The sequence below is a fragment of the Pseudogymnoascus destructans genome (genome assembly GCF_001641265.1).
Source record: "Pseudogymnoascus destructans isolate 20631-21 unplaced genomic scaffold scaffold_18, whole genome shotgun sequence".
Taxonomy (NCBI): domain Eukaryota; kingdom Fungi; phylum Ascomycota; class Leotiomycetes; order Thelebolales; family Thelebolaceae; genus Pseudogymnoascus; species Pseudogymnoascus destructans.
In genome coordinates this window covers 446,359-468,520 of record NW_020167537.1, presented here as the reverse complement: position 1 = coordinate 468,520, position 22,162 = coordinate 446,359, and the positions used below count along the sequence as shown (strand labels likewise).

The 22,162-nt window shown below is 49.6% G+C and overlaps 9 protein-coding genes across 9 annotated transcripts; 5 read left to right on the top strand and 4 right to left on the bottom strand.

Moving 5' to 3' along the window:
- Position 1: 1 nt before the first annotated feature.
- Positions 2-4,458, bottom strand: VC83_07231 (uncharacterized protein). Its single transcript, XM_024470807.1, has 4 exons — positions 3,277-4,458; positions 3,042-3,230; positions 994-2,992; positions 2-942 (listed from the first exon to the last, which is right to left on the bottom strand). Exons 1-4 carry the CDS (start codon positions 4,162-4,164, stop codon positions 233-235), a joined length of 3,786 nt encoding a protein of 1,261 aa, XP_024321857.1. The 5' UTR covers positions 4,165-4,458; the 3' UTR covers positions 2-232.
- A 114-nt stretch (positions 4,459-4,572) lies between these two features.
- VC83_07230 (uncharacterized protein) lies at positions 4,573-5,577 on the bottom strand. The gene has a single exon (XM_024470806.1). The coding sequence runs from the start codon at positions 5,424-5,426 to the stop codon at positions 4,734-4,736; it is 693 nt and encodes a 230-aa protein (XP_024321858.1). The 5' UTR covers positions 5,427-5,577; the 3' UTR covers positions 4,573-4,733.
- A 148-nt stretch (positions 5,578-5,725) lies between these two features.
- Positions 5,726-6,688, top strand: VC83_07229 (uncharacterized protein; the record flags this gene model as incomplete). The annotated part of the gene is made up of 2 exons (XM_024470805.1): positions 5,726-6,098; positions 6,183-6,688. The coding sequence occupies 2 exons, from the start codon at positions 5,726-5,728 to the stop codon at positions 6,686-6,688; spliced, it is 879 nt and encodes a 292-aa protein (XP_024321833.1).
- An 87-nt stretch (positions 6,689-6,775) lies between these two features.
- VC83_07228 (uncharacterized protein) lies at positions 6,776-8,016 on the bottom strand (the record flags this gene model as incomplete). The annotated part of the gene is made up of 5 exons (XM_024470804.1): positions 6,776-7,364; positions 7,411-7,597; positions 7,649-7,771; positions 7,858-7,901; positions 7,958-8,016. 5 exons carry the CDS (start codon positions 8,014-8,016, stop codon positions 6,776-6,778), a joined length of 1,002 nt encoding a protein of 333 aa, XP_024321832.1.
- A 146-nt stretch (positions 8,017-8,162) lies between these two features.
- VC83_07227 (uncharacterized protein) lies at positions 8,163-8,674 on the top strand (the record flags this gene model as incomplete). The annotated part of the gene is made up of 2 exons (XM_024470803.1): positions 8,163-8,349; positions 8,445-8,674. The coding sequence occupies 2 exons, from the start codon at positions 8,163-8,165 to the stop codon at positions 8,672-8,674; spliced, it is 417 nt and encodes a 138-aa protein (XP_024321837.1).
- Positions 8,675-9,986: 1,312 nt separating this feature from the next.
- On the top strand, positions 9,987-10,539 carry VC83_07226 (uncharacterized protein; the record flags this gene model as incomplete). Its single annotated transcript, XM_024470802.1, has 3 exons — positions 9,987-10,095; positions 10,142-10,177; positions 10,226-10,539. The coding sequence occupies 3 exons, from the start codon at positions 9,987-9,989 to the stop codon at positions 10,537-10,539; spliced, it is 459 nt and encodes a 152-aa protein (XP_024321836.1).
- An 809-nt stretch (positions 10,540-11,348) lies between these two features.
- Positions 11,349-13,973, top strand: APL2 (beta-adaptin). Its single transcript, XM_024470801.1, has 4 exons — positions 11,349-11,746; positions 11,803-12,440; positions 12,494-13,062; positions 13,118-13,973. The coding sequence occupies exons 1-4, from the start codon at positions 11,517-11,519 to the stop codon at positions 13,877-13,879; spliced, it is 2,199 nt and encodes a 732-aa protein (XP_024321835.1). The 5' UTR covers positions 11,349-11,516; the 3' UTR covers positions 13,880-13,973.
- Positions 13,971-18,496, bottom strand: SKI3 (SKI complex subunit tetratricopeptide repeat protein). Its single transcript, XM_024470800.1, has 2 exons — positions 18,301-18,496; positions 13,971-18,173 (listed from the first exon to the last, which is right to left on the bottom strand). The coding sequence occupies exons 1-2, from the start codon at positions 18,417-18,419 to the stop codon at positions 14,048-14,050; spliced, it is 4,245 nt and encodes a 1,414-aa protein (XP_024321834.1). The 5' UTR covers positions 18,420-18,496; the 3' UTR covers positions 13,971-14,047.
- Positions 18,497-18,708: 212 nt separating this feature from the next.
- VC83_07223 (uncharacterized protein) lies at positions 18,709-21,582 on the top strand. The gene is made up of 2 exons (XM_024470799.1): positions 18,709-20,665; positions 20,716-21,582. Exons 1-2 carry the CDS (start codon positions 19,028-19,030, stop codon positions 21,361-21,363), a joined length of 2,286 nt encoding a protein of 761 aa, XP_024321840.1. The 5' UTR covers positions 18,709-19,027; the 3' UTR covers positions 21,364-21,582.
- The last annotated feature ends 580 nt before the right edge of the window (positions 21,583-22,162 follow it).

Below are 22,162 nucleotides of genomic sequence, written 5' to 3'. Positions count from 1 at the left end.
TGGGTTGATTCCAGGCTCCATCAGCCAAGCTAGATTGATAGATAGAAGCTTGTTATTCGATGAACCCATGCAAGTGTCCGAAGCGAATATGTTAAGCTTCCATCAAGCTCGAAAACAACATATCAAGTACGTAACGAAGTTTTGCTGTATCGGTTCCATTTTACACAACATTATCGTTGAACTACACAGCTACTCCAACACCACCCCACCCCCTCATCAAGGACGAGCCAACCTAACTATTGAACAAAGCCCCCAACCCCTCCAACTCCGGCGTCCGCCTCCCCAGCCCCGACGGTGCCTCCTTCTGCTGCTCCGTCTGCATAAACTCCTGCTGCATCTTGCTCCGCTCCTTCCTCACCACCGCCGCGGTCTTCGAGATGCGCCCTTGCTCACTGATACTCACTCCCTTGAGATCGCGCAGGAGATCAAGGACTATGGCACGCTGCTGCCTCGGCTGCACTCCTGAGCGGTTGACGTAGTCGATACACTTATCAACTGCAGTTTCCTGTAGTCCAGGGAGGGACATCATGATCGCTTTCGGCGTGTTCGTCAAGTCGCAGTAGGAGACCAGTATCGCCGCAATCAGCTGCGCCAAATCCTTCTGTAACTCGACGAAGTAAGGCTCGTGTAGGGACGTGATAGAAGCCTGGAGGACCTCTGTGCTAATGAACTCTCGGATCGGAGCCGCTGTTGCAGGATCGGTATCGCGCTGGTTCCTGAATGCTGGGATGATGGAGCGGAAGACGCGCAGGACGACGCCGCAGCAGCGGGTGTCTCGCATGCGGATGGCATGGGTGGAGAAGAGGATTAGGGATTCGAGAATGGATGATTCGGTGAGGCAGAATCGTCGCATTGTTGGCCACTCCTTGGCGCCGCCTGGGCCTTCGCCTGGCATGTATGTGGATGCTTCCTTGTTAGTGGCGGGTTGAGAACTTTCGGTTTCTTTGAATATCGTTAGTGAATCATAGTTACCAAGAGAGGCGAAAGAAATACCATTTGCGCGTTGGGGGTCAAAGAGAGAGGCCACCAGCATCACCGCTGTGTAGGTAAGCTGCCGCAGTAAGCTCTCTTCCTTCATTTCTTCAGTCAAACCGACTTCGTCAGAAGTAGTTTGCTGCCTCTGGCCCAGCAACTCCCACTGAGAGCTTATCTTGCCATCCATTTGTCTGAAGCAGGTAGCCAATATCGGGGGCACAAAATGTGCTCGCAGCTGTATTGGACAGTCATCAACCATATATCGAACCAATGTCATCAAGTTAATAAGCTGGTGGGATGAAAGGAAGTGCGCATCCGCGAATAAGGCATTTGCCAACGGGCCAGGGAGTTCTTGAAATCCATAGAAGTGAACATTGAGGCGACTGAGACCATAAAGGATAGAGTAGCAAGCTTCTCTCACTGCTCGTACAGCCCCGCGGATAGAAGATGCGAATCCCTCCATCGTCGTTCTTGTACCGGAAACACGTGCGTAAAAGTCATCTTTACTTCCCCCCGAAATACCAGATTGCCAGAATCGATCAGTCAATATCCGAGATACAATCGGCTGCATCTCCTGAGGAAGGCCAGACCAGTTTGCCGGGTTATGGAATGCATGTGCATGGCCGAGAAATTTCAAGAGGCCGGGGAGCATAAGAGGAACCGAGTCATGCCAGAGGGAGCACGTTGTATTGTACGGTTCTGTGTCCTTTTCTATTTTGTCGGTTGAGCACCCCAAGAAGGATTTGGTAGGACGCAGAGGTAGAGTTTTAAGACGCTCAGTAAGCTCAGTTTGAATAGCGATGCCTTCGTCGTCGAGGGCAGAGGAGCCCCAGTCTTGGATTTTATGGACCTGTCGTGACACCAAATACTCTCGAACTTTCCCAAGGCCCAGAAGATCGCAAAAACCGTCGAAGGACGACAGAGACGTATCCAGAGCAGGATCTTGCCACATTTGCTTAACGGGGATAATGAAAGATTGTAAGCGCTCCAATCGTACTGCGGGATCGATCCCTTTTGCGCGGTGGATTATGATAAATAAGAAGGTTCTGTAGGAAATTTCCTGCCTGGATTCGATATTACCAGCAGCAATAATTTCACTGACTTTGGCTTCTAGCTGGTCATAAACTTCTAAGAGATGGTCTGGCATTTTCGTCGCTAATCTTGACAATTCGTGCATTGAATCGCTGGTCAATTCCTTGACTGCATCTGAATAGGCTCGATGTTTCGGGTGGTCAACGAGTCGTGTCATAAGTACGTGCTCAAGAACCTGGAGCATGAAGTTTGGCTTTTTGTCTAGTGCTGAAGTTGAGAATAAAACAGCGAGCTGTAGGGCCCGCATTCTAATGATCGGATCCTCAAAGCTCATGCCTAACAAGCGTTCACACCAGCCCTGGAAATCATCTTCCATCTTGGCTCGCTTTTGCTCGTCCTCTTGTGGATTCGAACCATGCGTATCTCTCCACTTCATGTAGCCCTTTAGTGCTGCTTCAACGACTGTGAATTGGGCATCGACACGAAGTATTGCTGGCGAATTTTTCGAATATGTCTCGATAGAAAATGGTGGGATTCCATCATATAAACGCTCGATTGAGTGCCAAACCTGGCTCAAAATATGGTATATTGCGTCAGAAGTCTTTCTCCGAACAATCAACTCGATGCATTGCACGTTGTAACGCCTATAATTTCCAAGGAAGGCATGCCGCTCCGGGATCGTGTCGATATCTTCCACGAGGAGCGCAAGTGAAGGGTCTTCGGAATCTGCTGGCAGGTTCTCATATCTGATAAGTCTTGAGCTGCAGAGCTCGAGTAGCGGAGCAATAAGGTGCGCTGTAGTAGGAGAATCGACGATAGTTTCAGAACGAAGTAAATGTGTCCAAGTAACGAGGACGGGTATCGCGACAACAAAGCTTTGATTTTGTACAATGGAAAAGAAAAGGTTTAGGAGATTTGGCAGATCACAATCCTCGGGGATCGATGATATTTTTTGGCCAATGAAGTTTCCCAGTTTAGACATCATCTACCAACTGTCAGTAAAGGTATTTAAAAGAGAATCAAGGTAAACATACTTCCGAGAATCTTTTCCCAAGGAGATATTTCTCGTCATCAATGTCATTGGGGTCGATTATTGACCATTCATAAACTTTACGGAGGAGATTAACTCGCTCAGTTGTATACATCGGGCTAACAAGAGAAAGAAACTCCTCGTCTGTGAAATGAGTACGACTGTATAATGCGTGTAATGCTTCAAGTGAGGCCTTGATCTGTTAGCTGAAGTTCTGTGACAGGAGAGCCAAAACGTACCTGTTGAACAGCAACGCTTGGTGAAGCCAAACTTCTGCTCATGTGAAACACGCATGAAGCAGCTGCAATGGCCTTCGGAATAGCCCATGGCATTATTGACTTGTAAACAGAGAGAATCTTGACTGCACAGCCGCGGTATTGCTCGTTGCTCTGCACGTCATTCTCAACGCACTGGTCTAGCAAGGCTCCAAGCCTGACAAGCCACCCTTCATCACCACAACGCACATTGGCCCCGACCTGTCGGTTTGGGAATGCCTCTTGGAGGACTTGTCCGGGCGTAAAGATCTCAACGCATGCCTTGCTTAGAACAGTCTCTCTCATAGCCGTGATGCCATCATCCCGATTGAAAACTTCTTCTGACAGGGTTTCTAGTACGAAGAGAACAAATTCCTTGTGTACGACTGAACCAGGGACGTTCCACAGGCTCACCAGGAGCGTATCCATATCCAACCATTGTGATCCCCAGCTCCTCTTTGCCACTTCCACCCATAGTTCCGCAGTTTTGTTCCGTATGAATAGAGGGTCTTTCGGCGAGACATTCTCGGATAGCTGCAGGACCCACCCCCTCATGGCCTCCTCCTCGAATGAGTTATATTCGCTCCATCGGTGCTTTATGGCGTGCTCGAGTAGGGATAGGGCGTAGTGGCTGACAACCGCTTCTTGGTTCTTGTCGCTGGCTAGGGTAAATCCATGGTACGGTGCTGCATTGTCCGCCTTAATACCTTCGAGGTATGCAGAAGCTTGTTTTCGAGATTCGTTTGAGGAGTACGGGCTGTGGACGACAGTGAGAGCTTCGTGGATTTGGGCTAGAGGGTTAGAGTCACTGCCATTTGCAAACCTCGTTTCTAACGCCGCTGGTGCTTGGTCGTGGCCGGCCGAGACACTCATCTTCGGAATAAGTCAACGAGTGTTAGGCCTCTAGGATAGACGTTTCGATGTCAAACAACATCGATTGCGGGGATGTGAGGCCTTGTGTTGGGGTGTCTATCTTATCGAAGGTAGTGAAACTGGATGCACGTCAAGACAAAGGTAAGTCGTAGCTTTAGGCGCGTCGTGAGATGAGCTTGGGCAAATCTGCACCAGAGACAATTTTTTTTGAAGAGCGCTGCTCCTATATGCCAAAGACAGAATTTATAAGAAATCTTCAAATATAGAATCGTACACGAAGTGAATGCTTATTTTGATAACCACCTTGGGAAGTTCACGGTTACCCACCAAGATAGAAGATCTCGGTCATACGATTATCCGGCATAGGGACCGAGTATGAAACCCTGCCATCAGTACACTTTGCTTATCCTCAAAGATTGTTAATATGTAAAAGATATGGTGGATATCGCGAGGAATATTACTCCTACTGATAATTCGTTTTAAATGACAGTAAAAACACCGCAGGTGCATATATGGCACCCAATACTGTGCATGGACTACTTCAGATAGCTATTCGCTGACGCCTATTCTCAATGGATACCCTCGATTGCCTCTTTGAGTATCTTCTTCCTGTCCTTGGTCCACACCTCATGCAGCGCATCGATCTTTCCTCCAAGGACAACCGTCGTTGCTGGATCAAGTAGTACCATGCCCCTTGCTACTGTAACTCCTTTCAGCAAAATCTTCGTACCAATGCTCATCCCCAGATCCACCTTTGGCACACCCACGATCTCCATGCCGTACACTCTCTGCCCCTTCCAATCCTCCAGCAGAAGCTTATGTGGTCCGCCTTTCAGCCCAACGAGTGACGCTCCAACACGAACTCCATTCTCCCCTTCCTCTCCTGGCACATCCCGTACGATCTCCCTCCCCTTAGTCTTTTCACCGCGCTCCATAGCTTCAATAAGTTCGATCTGCTCCCAGCGCGACTTCGACATATCTTCCACAGCCAATACCTGAACCAATACTGAGTGTGCAACCTTCCGTTCCTTGACTGCGGGTTCAGAAAGGCTAGGAGGGAGAGAAACCGCGGAGGGGTCGAAGAGAGAGGGTGAAGTGAGGTCGAGAAGCATCAGGCGGTGCTTCGCCGTTGCCGCAAGCACAGTCTGTGGTGGGTTGCTACCACGGACACCCGAAATGAGGGACGATAACCATTGTGAAGAGGGCCTGGGAAAGCCAGCCGCGAGGAGGCCATCGGTAACAGCTGGAAGGCTAGCAGCCATTGTATGGGTAGCTCTTGGGAGCCGCCGGCCAAACCTCGTATGGATTTAACGGTACAGTCGTATAGTCATTTCCCATCAAGGTGGTGAAATCTACAAGCAGGGATTCCCGAGACGCATATGCGCTGAGGGACCAAGTAGATGTTGCTCCTTCAGAAGTGGTTGATAACGAGTAAATGAAGGCCTCACAGCCTTGTTGGTAGCCTTGCGCTAAATATTCGAATGGTACCTTGCATGATGCCTACCTCCCAACTTCATCGTTGTCCCAACTCTAAATTCCAAACACCATCCCACCATCCACCATGTCGACTATTGCCTGCCCCCGCGAATCCTCTCTCCCCCGCCGTCAAATACCTCAGATTCATACCCCGACTGGCTCTTCGCGCGCCAGCATTGACAGTCCCTGGATCGGTAGCTCATCCCCCAATCGGGGCCCAGCACCACGGCGGAACCGCGCGGCCCTACGGGAATACTATAATATTAAATCTGCGGAGGCTGAATCAGGGAAAGGGGATATCGACGATGCTAGCAGTGAATACTCGATTAATGACCAGAGTGATGTCCAAGAGAGCGAGATGGACCAGGAGGGGTTTGATGGGGAGGTGTATGTGAAGAGGGTGCTGGAGACACAAAATTTACAGGAGCTGTTGAGGACATATAATGGTGTGCTGACAGGTTAGTGGTGATATGTTCCTGCCCCCGGAACAATGAGGAGTTGGCGGCTGTATGGATTGTCGAATGCTAACCCGTAGTTAATAGACATCAGAGCTTTGGACGCAGAGAAGAAGGCGCTTGTTTATGACAATTACTCGAAACTCATTGCCGCTACTGAGACTATAAGGAAGATGAGGGCTAATATGGATCCATTAAATCCGATGGCCTCGACGCTGGACCCCGCAATTGCACAGATATATGAGAGGGCGAATGCTGCCAAGGCTGATCTGAGGGCTTCAATGACTTTAACCCAGCATGCCGAGGCAGAGATGAGCGAAGAGGATAGGGAGAAGGCGGTGAAGAAGAGGAAGGCAAAAGATGCGGTTAGGAAGGTGCTTGATACCCCTGAGAGATTACGAACTTTGGTAGCGGATGGCAACGAAGAAGATGCGAGAAACGTGTGGGAGCCAGTCCTCAGAGTTCTAGAGAACTGGAAAGAACAAGGCAAAGGCGGAATGGATGTGCAGGATTGCATAGATGACGGCGAAGCGGCATTACGTGGGGAGCCCCCGAACGAGCGAAGTTGGGTCAATATAAAGGCAAAAAGATAACCTCTACAGCCACAACTCTGATGCCAACTTCAAAACTTATCAAATAGTTGCAGTCTATGTGAGCTGTTTTACATTTCGCCCTCATACCTACCAACCACTCGACCCTGCCACGATAATCTCATACGGATCTCTATCCACCTCGCTAACCGCCACCTCAAAGTCGGCGACGTCAAACCAAACCCGGTAACTGGGGACCTCCCCAGCTACCGGGTTTGCGCCATCCAGCCTCGTACTCGCGGCCTGGGCTTTCAATGCTTCGGCGATGTGCGTGTGAAGATCCTGCTTCATCCCTTGGCTCAAGAATCTCCTCTCCGAGTTACTATGAAACACCGTGACAACAACCTTACCCTGCTCGATTGCCCCCAGCGCTTCGTGGTGGCTCAGCTCCCCAGTGAACAGCAAGTCCACATCCTGCCCATTGAGCATTGAACCAGAGCCGGCACAAATCCCAACAGAGGAGATTTTAAGATCTGCCTTGGAACCCGTAGGGGTATCCTGTGGGACGGCTAGACAGATTCCTGATAGAGGCCCGAGGCCATTTGTGATCCGCTCCACTAGCGTGCCGAGTCGTTGAGGTTGCTCGAAGTGGACAATGCGGCCATAACCGGCGCTTTCGAAGCCTGGAACGGCATCTTTAACTGGGGTTATGACTTCCTTGGTATGTGCTGCGGCGTCGCTTTGGAAAGTTAGTTCTGGTACTGTGGTAGGCTTAGGAATGTTACCTTTGTCCTTCGCTGTTTGCCTTTCCTGTTACCACGTCTGCGAGCCAATCATTGAGGCCACCGGGCGCAGCATCAACCGCTGTATGCGGACAGTAGACACTGATACCCTCTTGAGTTAGACGGAGGAGTGACTGTTGCTGGGTGTTTGCAAGGGTGATAGCTTTCAGGCTTCGGAAAATGATTGGATCTAGTAATAGTGTTAGTAAACGTCTTGGTTGAATAGGAATATAAGCCCCACGATATGCAATGACTACTGAGTCCTTCCTCCTAATTGCTTCATCTGCGACTCCCTTCGTAAGGTCTACTGTTAAAAGCACCGAGTTCTTGAGGTGGTTCTTCCGATGTGGTGCCTCAAGGAGAACTGTCACGTGTTATTTTTGATTCAGAGACGCGATGATTCTTTGTTATGAGGCAATAAAGAGCACAAATAAGGTGTATAAAACTCACGTCCTGTGTTATCAAAACTGCTATCCGCCAGTTTCTCGGGATATCTCCAACGGCATTAGTCTCGTTGCTCACAACACATCGAATGGTGTGTTACACGTACAAGTTCCTCACAGCCGCCACAACTGCCTGCGTAAATGGCGATGATGAAGCACTAGACATTCCGGCAACTGTCCCAAATCTTCTGCTGAAGGTCGTCGAGTACATATCAGCAAAGTCTTGTGGAGCATCGAAGCTCCCTCATACTGCCCACAAATCAATAGGGGTGCCAAGCTCCCCGCCGCTTACAGTAGCTCCCGCCCGGTAAAATGACGATGGCTGATTACAAAACTGTTGATAACGCCGCGGAGAACAAGGTCGACAAATCCACGCCGACAGAGGATTTTCGCATTATATTCGCCATGGCTGAGGCGTCGGGCGTTACAGAGGCAGGGCTGAAGGCCGCACTCACCGAGAAGATTGGCGCGACACATGTGGAAATCGAAGATATGTCAGGTAAGCAGCCGACTCCCCACTTCTGTCTCCAGGCGAGTAGCATGGAGGGCAATGGTCGACAGAGCCAGCATAAGGACACAAGCTGACGGAATTAGGTGGATGTGGACAAGCCTTCTCTGCTATCATCGTCTCTCCAGAATTTGCGAAAAAGACGACGCTCGCCCGACACAGACTTGTGAACACGGCACTCAAGGCGGAGATCGCAGCAATCCATGCGTGGACACCGAAGTGCTATACACCGGAACAATGGCAAGAACAGGCCCCTGGCACTGTTCCACCAGGCAAGGCGACGACAGGAGAGGTTGTGATGGGAACCTCAGCTTAGGTGGATAGTCATGCAAGGGGTCATGGTTTGCATATGGGAGGGTAGAAGACAGCTATGGAATGGCAGCTACTGGAGCACGAAGGTGATAGGCAGGACTTCGTGATTGATGACTGGTGCTGTGGGAAGCCTCCGCCCACTTGAGACTGGCCATACGGGTTGGTGAACATAGAAAGAGGTACATATACCTCATCAGAATACACAATTCCGGGTGTTATCGTCGCTGGCTTAAGCTATTCTTCTCACATGTGGTACGGCACATATCTATTCTCCCAGAACTAGAGTAATATTGTGTTTCTTGCCTTACAATCTGGTGATATATCCTCGATCGCCTCCATATGCCTACATTAATCAGGGTAAACTCGTATGTTATCAACGGGCACTCCACACACTCAATTTTAAGCTTAATGTCTGGCATGCACAGTAATTCTATATACATACTGTATACCACACGTTAAGCCTTCTATGAAAGCAGCTTTCAAAAAGTCGTATGATTTTCACGCGACTACCCCGCAACCCAAAAAGTTTATTTTTGAACCCCGCTGAGACAATGGTCTTGGCGCAGGACCCTGAACCCCTCCATCATAAGCGCCGCCTTTCAGCTAGCTTCTTGTGAGGCGTTCCTACGTAAAGTTGCACTTGAATAGAATTAGTTTGGCTGCTCTGATATAAGACTTGATAGGCAATGTCACAACTCCATCTCGGGTAGCAGTACAAATCCTATGAATCACACCATACAATGATTTACAGTGAGGGGTAGCTTGCAATCTGGAAGTGCGAGTTCCCGTTCGGATCAAGCAAGGTCCGAATAAGTCATCACGCCTTATATGGCCCATGCCTATCATGCCGTATCATATCGTGCAGAATCTGTTCCCTGTGCTTGGTTTGATAGGATTGGGTAGGCATGAACACCTCCAATGCACCATGAGGCCTATCTTGGTAAATTCTGTCACCAACTTCGCCTCAAACAAGGCTCCCGGAGTATGGTGCCATGGCTATCTAAAGGTGACAATTGGCCTACCATGGTGCCATTCGCTCGTTCAGTCGTTTGCCGGTTTGGAATGTCTAGATTGGGGATGATCGACAGTATGGCTTCATCTTTCCCAGGTGCGAGGACGGAAGCTTCTGTGTGGCTAGCTATCATATTATAAAAGGCATCCCACGGAGATAATGCAGATAATATGATAATAAGGAACCCCATATAATATCAAGAAGACATCAAAAATTTGGAACCATCCATATCGTTACTCAAACTAAAGAATCTCATATATACCCCAAAGTAGCAAAGCATTTGATCCCTGTCCCCCCAGAAACCATGTCGGAGATCCAGAAGAACCTCGTCGACAAGAACACCGAATATGCCGCTGCATTTACCAAGGGTCATCTTGCCCTGCCGCCTGCGAAGAAGTACGTTGTCCTGACCTGTACGTTTCCCATCAACCCCTACGTTTCTCATCTGACTGTCCCAAGGCATGGATGCCCGAATCGACCCTGCCGCTGCCTATGGTAGCGCCTCGGCGACGCCCACGTAGTTCGAAAGCGCTAATGCTAAAGATGCGTTACGCTCGATCGTTATCTCGCAGCAGCTTCTCGGCACAAACGAGATCATCCTCGTTAAGCATACCGACTATGGCATGCTTACTTTCGACGACGATATAGCGACAGGCCTCGTGGAGAAGAATCTCAGTGCGGAAGCCAAGGAGGCTTTGAGTGCTTTTGGAAACGACTTCAAGACATTCCCACAGCTTGAGGATGCTGTCAGGGATGATGTGAAGTTGTTGAAGGAGACGCCGTTGATAAATGACGAGGTGCCTATTACTGGATGGGTGTATGAGGTTGAGACCGGAAAGGTTAGACAGGTTGTCTAGGTGGCCCGTAAAGTTGCACCATTCGAGCATGGCTGTACGAAACTTGGGGTGGCTTTCGAGGATGAGATTGTGGGACTATTACAGGCGTAGCTAGCGTATATACCCGATTTGCCATTGGTGCCCTGGCGACTGAGTCTCTGCTGGTCAACAACCCATCTGGTACCGATGCTTCTTCTTTGCGGCCTAATCTTCAAAACGCAGCATCCAGCCGCGCACTACTATCCAACGTGAGAACGTGAAGTTAAATCGACAGAGCCAACATAGATATTCTCTGCAATACTCGTACCAGAGCCCACCAGATTACAGCCAGTGCCCGGTTCTCATAGGCTTGAGTAATAGTATCTGACATGCTCATGTGACACCATTAGACACTCATCATGGAGCTGTGATTTTCCCGCCCCTGATGCGTTGAGCAGCAAGACTGAAGACAGTGACTGAAGATAGGAACAGCACAAGGTTGTAGAACTGTGATATATCAGCCTCAACTCTGAATAGGGGGGTTGACGCGAAAACTCACAGCTGTCCTCGAGTAGGTACTTTCTTCTGCATCAGTGCGAGCCTCCACAAAGAGGCGGCGTAGGTTTGGGAAATTAGACTGTATTGTATTAAAACCTGGATCAAGATATGTTTTGCTTTGCAACTTACCATTTTAGACGGGCGATTTACTTGCAAATATGTTCTCTGGTTGGGTGTTGTGATGCATGACAATATAGACAACCATGGGTGCCAAGCCTCCGCTCCGCTCCGCCACTAGCGCTGCGACGCATCGAGAAGGCTGAAAAGTAACTCACGCATGCTATATCAGGTAACAGGTGTATAGATTCGACAATTGCCTCCTTCTTCCACATTGCCAACCTCTGTCGTCGCACCCAGAGTTGCTCATATCTTTATACTCGTAGCCCTCGCGGTCAACTTCTACTGCAAACAGGCTTAAAACGTATGAGGGGTGGACCCTCGACTCGCCATCCACCGCACCGATGGCGGTAAATAAGATACGTGGGGCCTTCGCGGCGCCCAAGAAGGGAGAGACATTCGAACTTAGGGCCGGTCTGGTGTCGCAGTACGCCTGGGAACGAAAAGAGTCTATTCAAAAGACGATTATGTCTATGACACTTGGAAAGGATGTGTCCGCTTTATTCCCAGATGTGTTGAAGAATATCGCAACGCCCGACCTGGACCAGAAGAAGCTTGTCTACCTGTATTTAATGTAGGCCTGGCGTGATCTTTGATTCTCTTTGAATGCCGTTTGACACTTTATTATAGGAATTACGCAAAGTCGCATCCGGATCTATGCATTCTCGCTGTCAATACCTTTGTTCAAGATTCGGAGGACCCGAACCCCCTGGTGCGAGCTCTTGCCATACGGACGATGGGATGTATTCGTGTCGATAAGATGGTGGATTATATGGAGGAACCGCTACGAAAGACTCTCCGGGATGAGTCCCCATACGTGCGGAAAACAGCTGCGATATGTGTTGCCAAGTTGTTCGACCTCAATCCAACTATGTGCATCGAGAACGGCTTCCTGGAGAGGCTACAGGAGTTGATTGGCGATCCCAACCCTATGGTCGTGGCCAACTCTGTGACCGCGTTAGTTGAGATAAACGAGGCGGCGCCCGAGACAAAGGCACTGAGGATTACTTCTGTCACATTGAAGAAGATGATCATGGCCCTCACGGAATGCACTGAATGGGGTCGGGTTACAATCTTGACGACTCTTGCCGACTACAAAGCAGCCGATGTTAAGGAATCGGAGCATATATGCGAAAGGGTATCGCCACAATTCCAGCATGTCAACCCCAGTGTTGTCCTTGCTGCAGTAAAGGTGGTCTTCCTCCACATGAGGAACCTTACACAAGAGCAGCAAGTACAATATCAAAGGAAGATGGCCCCTCCGTTAGGTATGAAATTCTACCTTACGCTTGTTGGGGAAGTGCTTTGCTAATTTGGATAGTCACACTCGTCGCCTCCGCCCCTGAAGTTCAGTATGTCGCATTGAGGAACATAGACCTCCTCCTCCAGGCAAAGCCCGATATTTTAAGCAAGGAACTCCGCGTTTTCTTCTGCAAATACAATGACCCCCCATATGTCAAACTACAGAAACTTGAAATTATGGTACGAATAGCTAACGACAAGAACGTCGATCAACTTTTGGCGGAGCTGAAGGAATATGGAGCTGAGGTGGATATGGACTTTGTCAGACGCGCGGTTAAGGCGATTGGACAGGTTGCCATTAAAATCGAGAGTGCCAGTGAGAAGTGCGTGAATACGCTATTGGATCTTATCGCTACCAAGGTTAATTACGTCGTCCAAGAAGCTATTGTTGTCATCAAGGATATCTTCAGGAAATACCCAGGGTATGAGGGCATTATTCCGACACTATGCAAATACATCGACGAGTTGGACGAGCCTGAAGCCCGTGGCGCTCTTATATGGATTGTTGGAGAGTATGCGGAAAAGATCAGCAATGCAGATGAGATCCTATCTGGCTTCGTTGAAGGCTTCATGGACGAGAATACCCAGGTCAGTTGTTCATTTGTACAAGGTAAGACCACACTAGCTAACGTTGAGTTACCAGACACAACTCCAAATCCTCACAGCCGTCGTTAAGCTCTTCCTCAAGAAGCCGGACAACAATCAAATACTTGTGCAGCAAGTTCTGCAGCAAGCTACTGCCGAGAACGACAACCCCGATATCCGCGACCGCGCCTACGTCTACTGGCGTCTCCTTTCCGGCGACCTCGACGCTGCCAAATCCGTTATCCTCTCCGATAAGCCCGCAATCACCACAACGATGACCTCACTGCCGCCTTCGCTCCTCGAGTCGCTCCTAACCGAGCTATCTACTCTCGCGTCCGTATACCACAAGCCCCCGGAGACCTTCGTTGGCCAAGGTCGCTTCGGTGCCGACGCCATCCAACACGCTGCAATCCAGGAGCAGATGCAGAATGCGCGCGAGAACCCGATCGCCGCCTCCGTCGCAACTAGCGCCGGGACAACCCAGAACAACGCGGAGAACCTCCTGGACATCGACTTCGATGGCGCGGCACCAGCATCGTCGGAGGCACCTCCACTGGGAGGTGCTTCGGGTCTAGAGGGTCTGGCTGGCACGCCGCAGCGGGTTGCAAGCCCAGACTCCGGTGCGCCACAGACAAGCAGTATGAATGACATGATGGGCTTGTTTGACGCACCAGCGCCATATCAACCAGGTGGTAACGACTTGATGAATGGGTTTGCGGGGATGGATCTTGGCGGAGCGTCCCAGCCACCGCAACCGCAAACGCAGTTGCAGGGCCAGAATGGAAAAAAGACGAATGATGATCTGTTGGGCATGTTCTAATCTAACCCGGCGCACATTCAGGGTAGGTATTAAGGCGAAGCAATAGTCCAGTATCGTAGAAATGAAATAAAAAAGTGATTTGAAATCAATGCTACCATTCGTCTCAATTTCTATTTTCATGACCATACATAAATCTCGTTATAGTGTCTAGTCTATCTTGATACCCAATCATGGCTCTACCAAGGCAGCCAGTGTATCCCACCCTTCTCTCCTCCACGGAGCAAACATAACCCCACGCTGCGCATCCCCTACCTTCCCTGTACCCGCAAACGCTCTTCCCAGTTCCGTTGTCTCCACAAGACCATGCGGCGGCGCGGACTTAACAGCAGTCCGCAGAGCCATCTCGCTCGCGTACGGATCTCCACTAAAATCAGCCATTCTGGTCCATCCGGGGGGCTGGTTCGGGAACAGAAACACGTCCGTCTGAACCTCTCTCAACACCGCAGCCTCTGCATTCTCCTCTTCCAGAGCAGCGGAAGCCCGCAAAAGTTCCCCTACGGCTCCTTGCTGTTCATCCGTGATGTTGGAGCTTGTGCGTAGAGTGTGGAGGTCCTCGATTACGGCGGCGACAGACCCGGTGTCCTCGTTTAATAGAGAGATGGTGCCGAGAAGCAGCAAGCTCTGCACGTGGCCTGGGTTGGCATCGATGGAGTCGAAGAGGCTATCCGTTGCCTTGTCGCAGGAGACTTTGGAGCCAGTCGCCCATAGTACTTGGGCCAGAAGACATATAGTGTCTGGATTCCCTGCTGCTTCGGCCAGAGCTGCCTCGATATAGGAGACTGCCTCAGTCGGATTGTCGGTATGATAGTACGCAAGCCCGACTGTGAGATGGGCCGAAAGTCTACACTTTTGGCGCTGATCAGGTGTGAGCTCGTTTCCGGCGTCTTCTTCGCTGAGCTGGAGGGATGTCTCGCCGCTGTCGATCGCCGACGTGTAGTCACCCGCTGTGAGCTGTGCGCGGGCAAGGTCTGCTCGAGCAAGTGCAAAGCGGGTGAGAGACGCTGGGGACTCAGTCACTTCGTAATCAGCTTCGATATTAGTTGAAATAGTTTCCAGGTTGGAAAGAGCTGCCATGGTATTTTTGACTCGCTCGAGAAACAAGCTTGCGAGATGTTGGTAGGGGATTTCAGTTGGAGAGAGGCTCTGGAGCTGGGCTAGAGCGAAGATCGGCTGGACAAGGTCTTCGATACTGGCTTGAGCAGAAGCGCCTAGGAGACTGTCAAAGGTTGAGAGGGCATATTGGCGGTTGGTAAGAGTAGACGATGAATCGGATATTTCTATCGCATGGGTGAACAGAAGGCGTGCCTCCTTGGGGTCACCAAATAGGAGAGCAACGAGCCCTTGTCCAACCCATGCGTGGCCGAACTCAGGGTCTGTTGATTGCGCTCTAGTGAAGGCCTCATTTGCAACTTGGTGGTCATTCTGCAGCAAGGCCAAGGTGCCTAGGTTTGTCCAGGCTTGGGCGCTTCTCTCATTCAAGAACAAGCTCCTCACAAAGGAATGCTGAGCGACCCTAGGCGATAGCTCACTTGTGACAACGCCCAAAGAGTTCCAGAAATCTGCGTTGCTAGCCTCAAGTTCGATGGCTCGTTTGAAGCATCTGATTGCCGCTTTCAGGTACCTCGTAGATTTCTTAGCTTTCGGACGAAGACAAACGTGTGCTCGGTATTCCGACCAGCCCAGGTTGTAATATGCAACAGCCTGGGCATGAACTTCGCTTGCGGAAGCTTGTATAGCTCGCTTATGGCAAAGCAAAGCGCCTTGCAGGCACTGTGTAAGGTTAACTGCTGCCTGCTCGTCATCAGGGAACAAGCCATCGGCCAAGACGACATCCTTTCCCACACCGTCGATGTCTTCAAACAACGTAGAGCTCTCCCCGGCGTCTTCGGCCTGGAAGATTTCTTTGATCACAAGGTGAGGAAAGTCCGGTAGACGGCCTTGTACCCAGGAAAATATAGAACAGGCATCACCAAGGGACTTCCAAATATTGAAAGCATCATACCCCCGACTAATGAGCGCTTGTGCCAAATTAATTGCGTCTGTGGCCAGCTTAGCGGATCTCCCAAACAATCCCTTGTCGATACAATCCCAAGCATTTTCCACGTAGGTTTGGATCAAAGCCATTTCGATTCCTAATTCTTCTGGTTTCAGATCAAGAACTTCTGTATACCGCTGTATAGCATCATCGTAAGAACCCAGCTCCCTTTTAACATTTGCCAGCATGTACTTAGCAAACCAGGTGTCGCCAGTATTTTGCTGCTCGACTTCCTGTTCAAAGGTTTCAGCATGAGTAAACGCCTTTGTTGCTGCGATGTATCGTCCCGAGTTGTGATAGCTCTCTCCCAGGCCAACCCAGGAGTGGTAATCCTTAGGTGAGATCCGTAGCGCCGCTTGGAACGACGCAACACTTCTAGCGTAGTCTTGCTTATTGAGTTCCGCAACACCCAGTGCAGCAAATGGCCAACTGATTCCAGGCTTCTTGGATCCAGGAGCTGGCTTTACTTTTCCTGAATCGACGACTCTTTGTGATACTACTTCGACAAGCTCCCAGTCACCTTGCTCTGCAAAAGCTTTAGCCAGGCGTTCAGCGGCAACCACTTCGGCAGATGATAATTCGAAGGCTTTCTGGAAACACTTCCGTGCTCGCTTCTTATCCTTTGCGTAGTCGGCAAAAAATATTCCAAGGCTCGTATATGCTGGCGCGAAGTTCATGTTCGATTTAAGAGCAGCCAGAAAATACGAATATGCCCCAGACCTATCCTTCCGCGCTGCCTTGGATGTGTCCAAATTCCATATGCATATTCCAATGCGGTATTGGGTCTCTGCGCGTAATTCGCGGCTTCGTAAATCCGAACCATCCATTTTTTCCACACCAGACTCCAGCCCATCGCGTCCAGTTTCGTAATCTCCATTCAAGGCTTTCACCCATGCTGCCTCTGCTCGGATTCTAATATTAGTTGGGTCTCTCTGGAGCGCACGCTCGAAGAAATCGATCGCAGAAGGAAAGTCTTCGTCTTCCTCATAGATGAGGCCTACTCCAATCAATGTCGGTGTTGATGTTGGGTTCTGTCTCAATAAGTCCTCAAAAATTGTCTTTGCTTCTGGGTGGTTCTTGGGTGACTGGTAGTAGACTAATGCAGTACCCAACAGAGCCCTGAGATATTGTGTCGAGTTGGTAAACGGCAGGCCAGACTTAGTAGTTTCTGAAGTAATGAGTTTCAGGCCAGCACGCATGAGCTCCACCACACTCTCATGTTCATCTAAGAATGCATAGTACTCTCCCATTACACGGTGAGCAAGAATTGAGCCAGAAGCTCCAGACATGCCCTCTGTCATGAGCAGTAGCCGATATTCAATTGGGGCACTCGGATCTAGAGGAGCGCCCCCTTCATCATCATCCTCGCTATCGTCAGAGTCTTTGTCCAATTCGTCCTTCTGCGCGGGTGGAGCTGGAAACGGCGATATTTCGCTCGTCATATATCCGCTCAGGACCTTTGCGAGTCCACTGCCAGGGAAAAACGAGCAATATTCGCGAAGAATTCCAGCATCCCACTCAACTAAGGTCGGATAATCCGGCCACTCTACACTTATATCCCATGCTAGCTTGAAAGGGTGCTTGATGATAACCATATCACCAGCTAGCTTCTGAACCTTAGCTCGCTTTAACTCTTTAGAGCCCACTGGCGCAACGAGTAGCCCATCGTAACAGCGTTGCAAGAGCTTTTCTTCATATTGCCGCCTGATATCGTCGTCATTTGACCAATCGACAATTTTGCTGTAAATATCCTCGAGGGGGCTTTCACTGAATATCTCACGTCGGACTTCAAGAGTGACCTGGTTTATCTTGGCACCTAGTCGAGTCCTCCGTTCACCTATTTCCTTGTTCATACGCTCCTTTTCATCGGCTTCGGTAATTTGGGCGATTGTTTGGTACGTATATGAAGGATGGGGGATCCTTCCCTCAAGGTAATCATACACGGGACTAGTGGGCAGGAGTACCTCCAGTGATTTAAGATGCTGTTTTCGAGTGCCTTGATTCTTTGCAAAGGCTGTAAAGGCATCGATGACAGCTTGACACTTGTACCGGTGGTCCAATTCGACATATATTGTAGCCAATCTTATGGCGGCATTTTGGTACGCGTCAACCTTTGCACTACTTTGATTCTCATATAGCTTTATAAGACCTTGCCATGCTTGGGGGTCTTCTGGCCTTGATTTCGTCGCTCGGTCATATGCCTGCTCTGCTTCCGCAACCTTGTGGAGTTTGTCGAATGCGAAGCCCAAGAACAGGTTCCTGTTTGATGTCAGATATGGTACAAACCCACAGCCACTGGGGCCGAATGAAAGATATGCTGCTCAACAGCAAAAATTTGTATTTCCAGACAGTCACGGCAAATAACAAGAACAAGGCGGTGACGAACCCTTGGTAGTGTTGAGGGTCGTTAGCTAGGAGCTTTTGTGCTTGGGAAACAGCGTCATCGTAATTGCGCGCCTGGATCGCTGAACCGATGGATTTCAGCGCGGCCTTGTTCGTTGACATTGTCAAAAATTTCACCTTCGGGACATGTCCGACGTTCAAATCGTACTGTTGTGTATCCAATACTGCGTCAATATTTGTTGCTCTGGCGAGTGGGGGGTATTATGAGCTTCATTCATATCTCACAGCCTCGTCCCGCATTACCGCCGGAATATCTCTTCCCCGGATTTCTGACCCATGGCTCAGTCATAAGGTTGCTGGTTATACGAGCCACCAATCAGACGCGCGTCTCAGCCTACCGCCAGGGTCACTCCTTGGCTTTTGCTTCCATCATGACTGTGCACAGCATTGACGACTACAGCTTACGCCTGTCCTGATATTCGAAGTATTTATATAACACACAAAGATTCTACGCTCCCTGGGGTCATAGATTCGACTCCTTATCGCCTTAACGGAGAGAACGATCCAATCCTGACCATTCTTGGGTACATTAATGACATCCTGCGGCCCACGAACGATTTGAGTAGAGAAACCTGCCCAATTTACACCTCGGCCTTCTGATGCTGTCGAGAAGTTCCCTGAATATCTATCTATAACGAAAAGGCGCATCGGATATTCGGAAACTGTCGCCACTCGAATACTAGTTGCGGCTTCACGCATCCACTCACGACATGTCGCAACTACGACTTACGGTCGAGAATGGTGAATTTCGGGACTCCCACGGCAGACAAATAACTATACGCGGAATCAACCTTGCTGGCGATGCAAAATATCCAAGCAAACCCGAGCAACCATCCCATATATCAGCGGACTTTTTCGACGGGGACAATGTCGAATTTCATGAACGCCCATTCCCGCTCGAAGACGCACACATCCACTTCTCCCGCTTGAAACGCTGGGGTTACAATACTATTAGATATGTCTTTACCTGGGAGGCAATAGAACACGCGGGGCCCGGCATATACGACGAAGAGTGGATTCAGCACACCATCTCAGTGTTACGAGCAGCAAGGGAATATGGATTCTACATCTTTATGGACCCCCACCAGGACGTCTGGTCTCGCTTTTCTGGGGGCTCTGGAGCGCCTATGTGGACGTTATACGCTGCCGGCTTAAACCCAGAGGCTTTTGTTGCCACAGAAGCTGCCCTGGTTCACTGCATGTATCCAGAACCAGAGAAATTCCCAAAGATGATTTGGTCAACCAACTATACAAGGTTGGCCTGCCAAGTCATGTTTACCCTCTTCTTCGGCGGGAAGGACTTTGCACCCAAATGTATTATTGACGGCATCAATATTCAAGACTACCTACAGAATCATTTCTGTGGTGCACTGGGCCACCTGGCACAGAAGATCCATGAGGCCGGCGACCTAGAAAATGATATTGTCATAGGATGGGAAAGTATGAATGAGCCTAGTAGAGGGCTGATTGGATTTAATGACCTCTCCGCCATACCAAGTGAGCAGAAGCTTCAGAAGGGTACATCGCCTACCGCATGGCAAGCGATCCAGTTGGGATCTGGAAGGGCATGTGAGATTGATTTGTGGGATATCGGTGGAATGGGGCCATATAAATCCGGGCGAGCATTAGTTGATCCAGAAGGGGAATCCGCGTGGCTTGATGCCGACTATGATGATTCTAGGTACGGTTGGAAGCGGGAACCTGGATGGAAACTAGGGGAATGTATTTGGGCACAGCACGGCGTTTGGGATCCAAAACTCGACGTCCTACTCAAGAAGGACTATTTCAAGACGAATCCTCGAACTGGAGAGGTTCTTGGAAATTATGAGAGCTTTACCAATACCTATTTTATGGATTATTACAGAAAGAATAGGGACACCATACGAGCAATCCACGGGGATTCCATTTTGTTCTGCCAGCCACCAACTCTTGAAATCCCACCAACTATCAAGGGAACTGTGGATGACGACCCAAAAATGGTTTACGCTCCTCATTACTATGATGGTATCACGTTGATGACGAAGAAATGGAATCGCTTCTGGAACGTTGATGTTTTGGGAATTCTCCGCGGCCGGTACCTTAGCCCAGCCTTTGCAATCAAAGTTGGCGAGACAGCAATCCGCAACTGTTTCAGGGATCAAATGTCAGCCATGAAGAAGGAGGGTTTAGATAATATGGGCAATCACCCATGTGTCATGACCGAATTCGGCATCCCTTACGATATGGATGATAAGTATGCGTATAAAACAGGTGACTACTCGAGCCAGTCGGGTGCATTGGATGCGAATCACTACGCTATAGAGGGAAGTATGATGGCTGGCTATACCCTATGGGTATACATGTGCAATGTGAGCCCTCTTTGGATTTTTGCGCCTAACAATTCACTGACACCTCCTAGAACACACATGCCCTCGGCGACCAATGGAACGGCGAAGATTTCTCCATCTTCTCCCTGGATGACCGTCTCCTCCCTCAATCCGCCCTCCCCGTCTCCGCCTCCAATACCTCCATTGCTAACGCATCCTCTGCTACCCTCGGCGACTCATATATCAACTCCCGGAACCTAAAAGACAACTTAAAGACACCATCAATTTCCTCCGTTCCCTCAAACGCCCCTGAACTCACTGCTGCGCCCGGCTACCGCGCCGCAGAAGCCTACGTCCGACCCTCCCCCATCGCCACAGCCGGAAAGCTTCTTCAGTCGGGCTTCGACCTGCGGAACTACACCTTCACTATGCGCCTTTCTGCCGACAGTGCGACGGCAGACGATAAGCCAACCGAAGTTCTCCTGCCCGAATTCCACTTCCCGAGCGATAAGTGCGTGGTCGAGGTGAGCGGAGGAAAGTGGAGTATCTGCCATTTCGACGAGGATGGTGGGATGACGCAGAAGCTGAAGTGGTGGCACAATGAGGGTGTGCAGTGGCTGAAGGTCGTTGGCGTGCGGAATATTATACAGGGCGCGGGACCGAGCGGTGGCGAGGAGGAGATGGGCTATTTTTCCCAGTGCCAGCAGGCTGTTTATGGGTCTAAGTGTTCTGTGATGTGATCGGGGTATTGACCAGAAGGATAGGTCTGGCACACGAAATGTATATATGAGTTTAGTGTGCAGATGGATAGAGTACTGTTGGCCCCTGTCTGCCTTGTTTTGGAGCCGCTACACTATAGAATGTAAGTGGCTCCCATAACGAAATTAACGAACATTCGCTCTTTACGTAGCTTAGTCGTCACTATAGCATTTAGTAGCCAGTAATTCACATATTTCACGTAGCCTTACTAGTTGCCTAATCGTACGAGTTGCCCACCCTATTTTACACCCAAAATCATGAATTCTGTAACTAAATATCTGAACAACTCTAGTAGTAAACTATAAAAATGTATATTTAGCCTTTTATAGGATCTAAAGTGTCTTATTTGAATTTTAAAGCAATTAGGCTTAACGTGCATGTATAACGAAAGTGCCAAACAAGCGAAAGTGCCAAAATATCGCGACTACCCCATAAGAATTGCGATAAATCCACCACAACAATATAAATTAATTAAAACTACTCGGAGTCCTCTTCCTCAGACCTGTCTATTACAATCTGACAAGTGCGCGCATTGTGTCCAGTCTCACCACACTTGCCACAGCGACGTGCATGGGTTTCTTCCCTTGGCTTCCGACCACTACTTGCCCTTATTTCTTGCTCTACTTGCTGCACAACGTCCCTCTCGTCCTGTAGCTCCTGTGCTACCTGTTGACTAAGTGATCCTCCTTTCTGTAGTCGTGTTTTTTTAGCTCTCCGGCGCTTGCTTAGCACTTCATTTGCCTGTCGCAGGTTTTGGTTCTCTGCTTTTAACAATGCTAA

What these genes read in the sequence shown, in the direction of transcription:
- VC83_07231 (XM_024470807.1), bottom strand. Translation starts at nt 4,164, where the DNA reads ATGAGTGTCTCGGCCGGCCACGACCAAGCACCAGCGGCGTTAGAAACG. An exon ending in TTGGGAAAAGATTCTCGGAA is followed by an intron (nt 2,993 to 3,041) that starts GTATGTTTACCT and finishes GACAGTTGGTAG; the next exon opens with ATGATGTCTAAACTGGGAAA. An exon ending in TGACCCCCAACGCGCAAATG is followed by an intron (nt 943 to 993) that starts GTATTTCTTTCG and finishes CGATATTCAAAG; the next exon opens with AAACCGAAAGTTCTCAACCC.
- VC83_07230 (XM_024470806.1), bottom strand. Translation starts at nt 5,426, where the DNA reads ATGGCTGCTAGCCTTCCAGCTGTTACCGATGGCCTCCTCGCGGCTGGC.
- APL2 (XM_024470801.1), top strand. Translation starts at nt 11,517, where the DNA reads ATGGCGGTAAATAAGATACGTGGGGCCTTCGCGGCGCCCAAGAAGGGA. An exon ending in CTTGTCTACCTGTATTTAAT is followed by an intron (nt 11,747 to 11,802) that starts GTAGGCCTGGCG and finishes ACTTTATTATAG; the next exon opens with GAATTACGCAAAGTCGCATC. An exon ending in GAAGATGGCCCCTCCGTTAG is followed by an intron (nt 12,441 to 12,493) that starts GTATGAAATTCT and finishes TAATTTGGATAG; the next exon opens with TCACACTCGTCGCCTCCGCC.
- SKI3 (XM_024470800.1), bottom strand. Translation starts at nt 18,419, where the DNA reads ATGTCAACGAACAAGGCCGCGCTGAAATCCATCGGTTCAGCGATCCAG. An exon ending in GACCCTCAACACTACCAAGG is followed by an intron (nt 18,174 to 18,300) that starts GTTCGTCACCGC and finishes GACATCAAACAG; the next exon opens with GAACCTGTTCTTGGGCTTCG.
- VC83_07223 (XM_024470799.1), top strand. Translation starts at nt 19,028, where the DNA reads ATGTCGCAACTACGACTTACGGTCGAGAATGGTGAATTTCGGGACTCC. An exon ending in TATGGGTATACATGTGCAAT is followed by an intron (nt 20,666 to 20,715) that starts GTGAGCCCTCTT and finishes GACACCTCCTAG; the next exon opens with AACACACATGCCCTCGGCGA.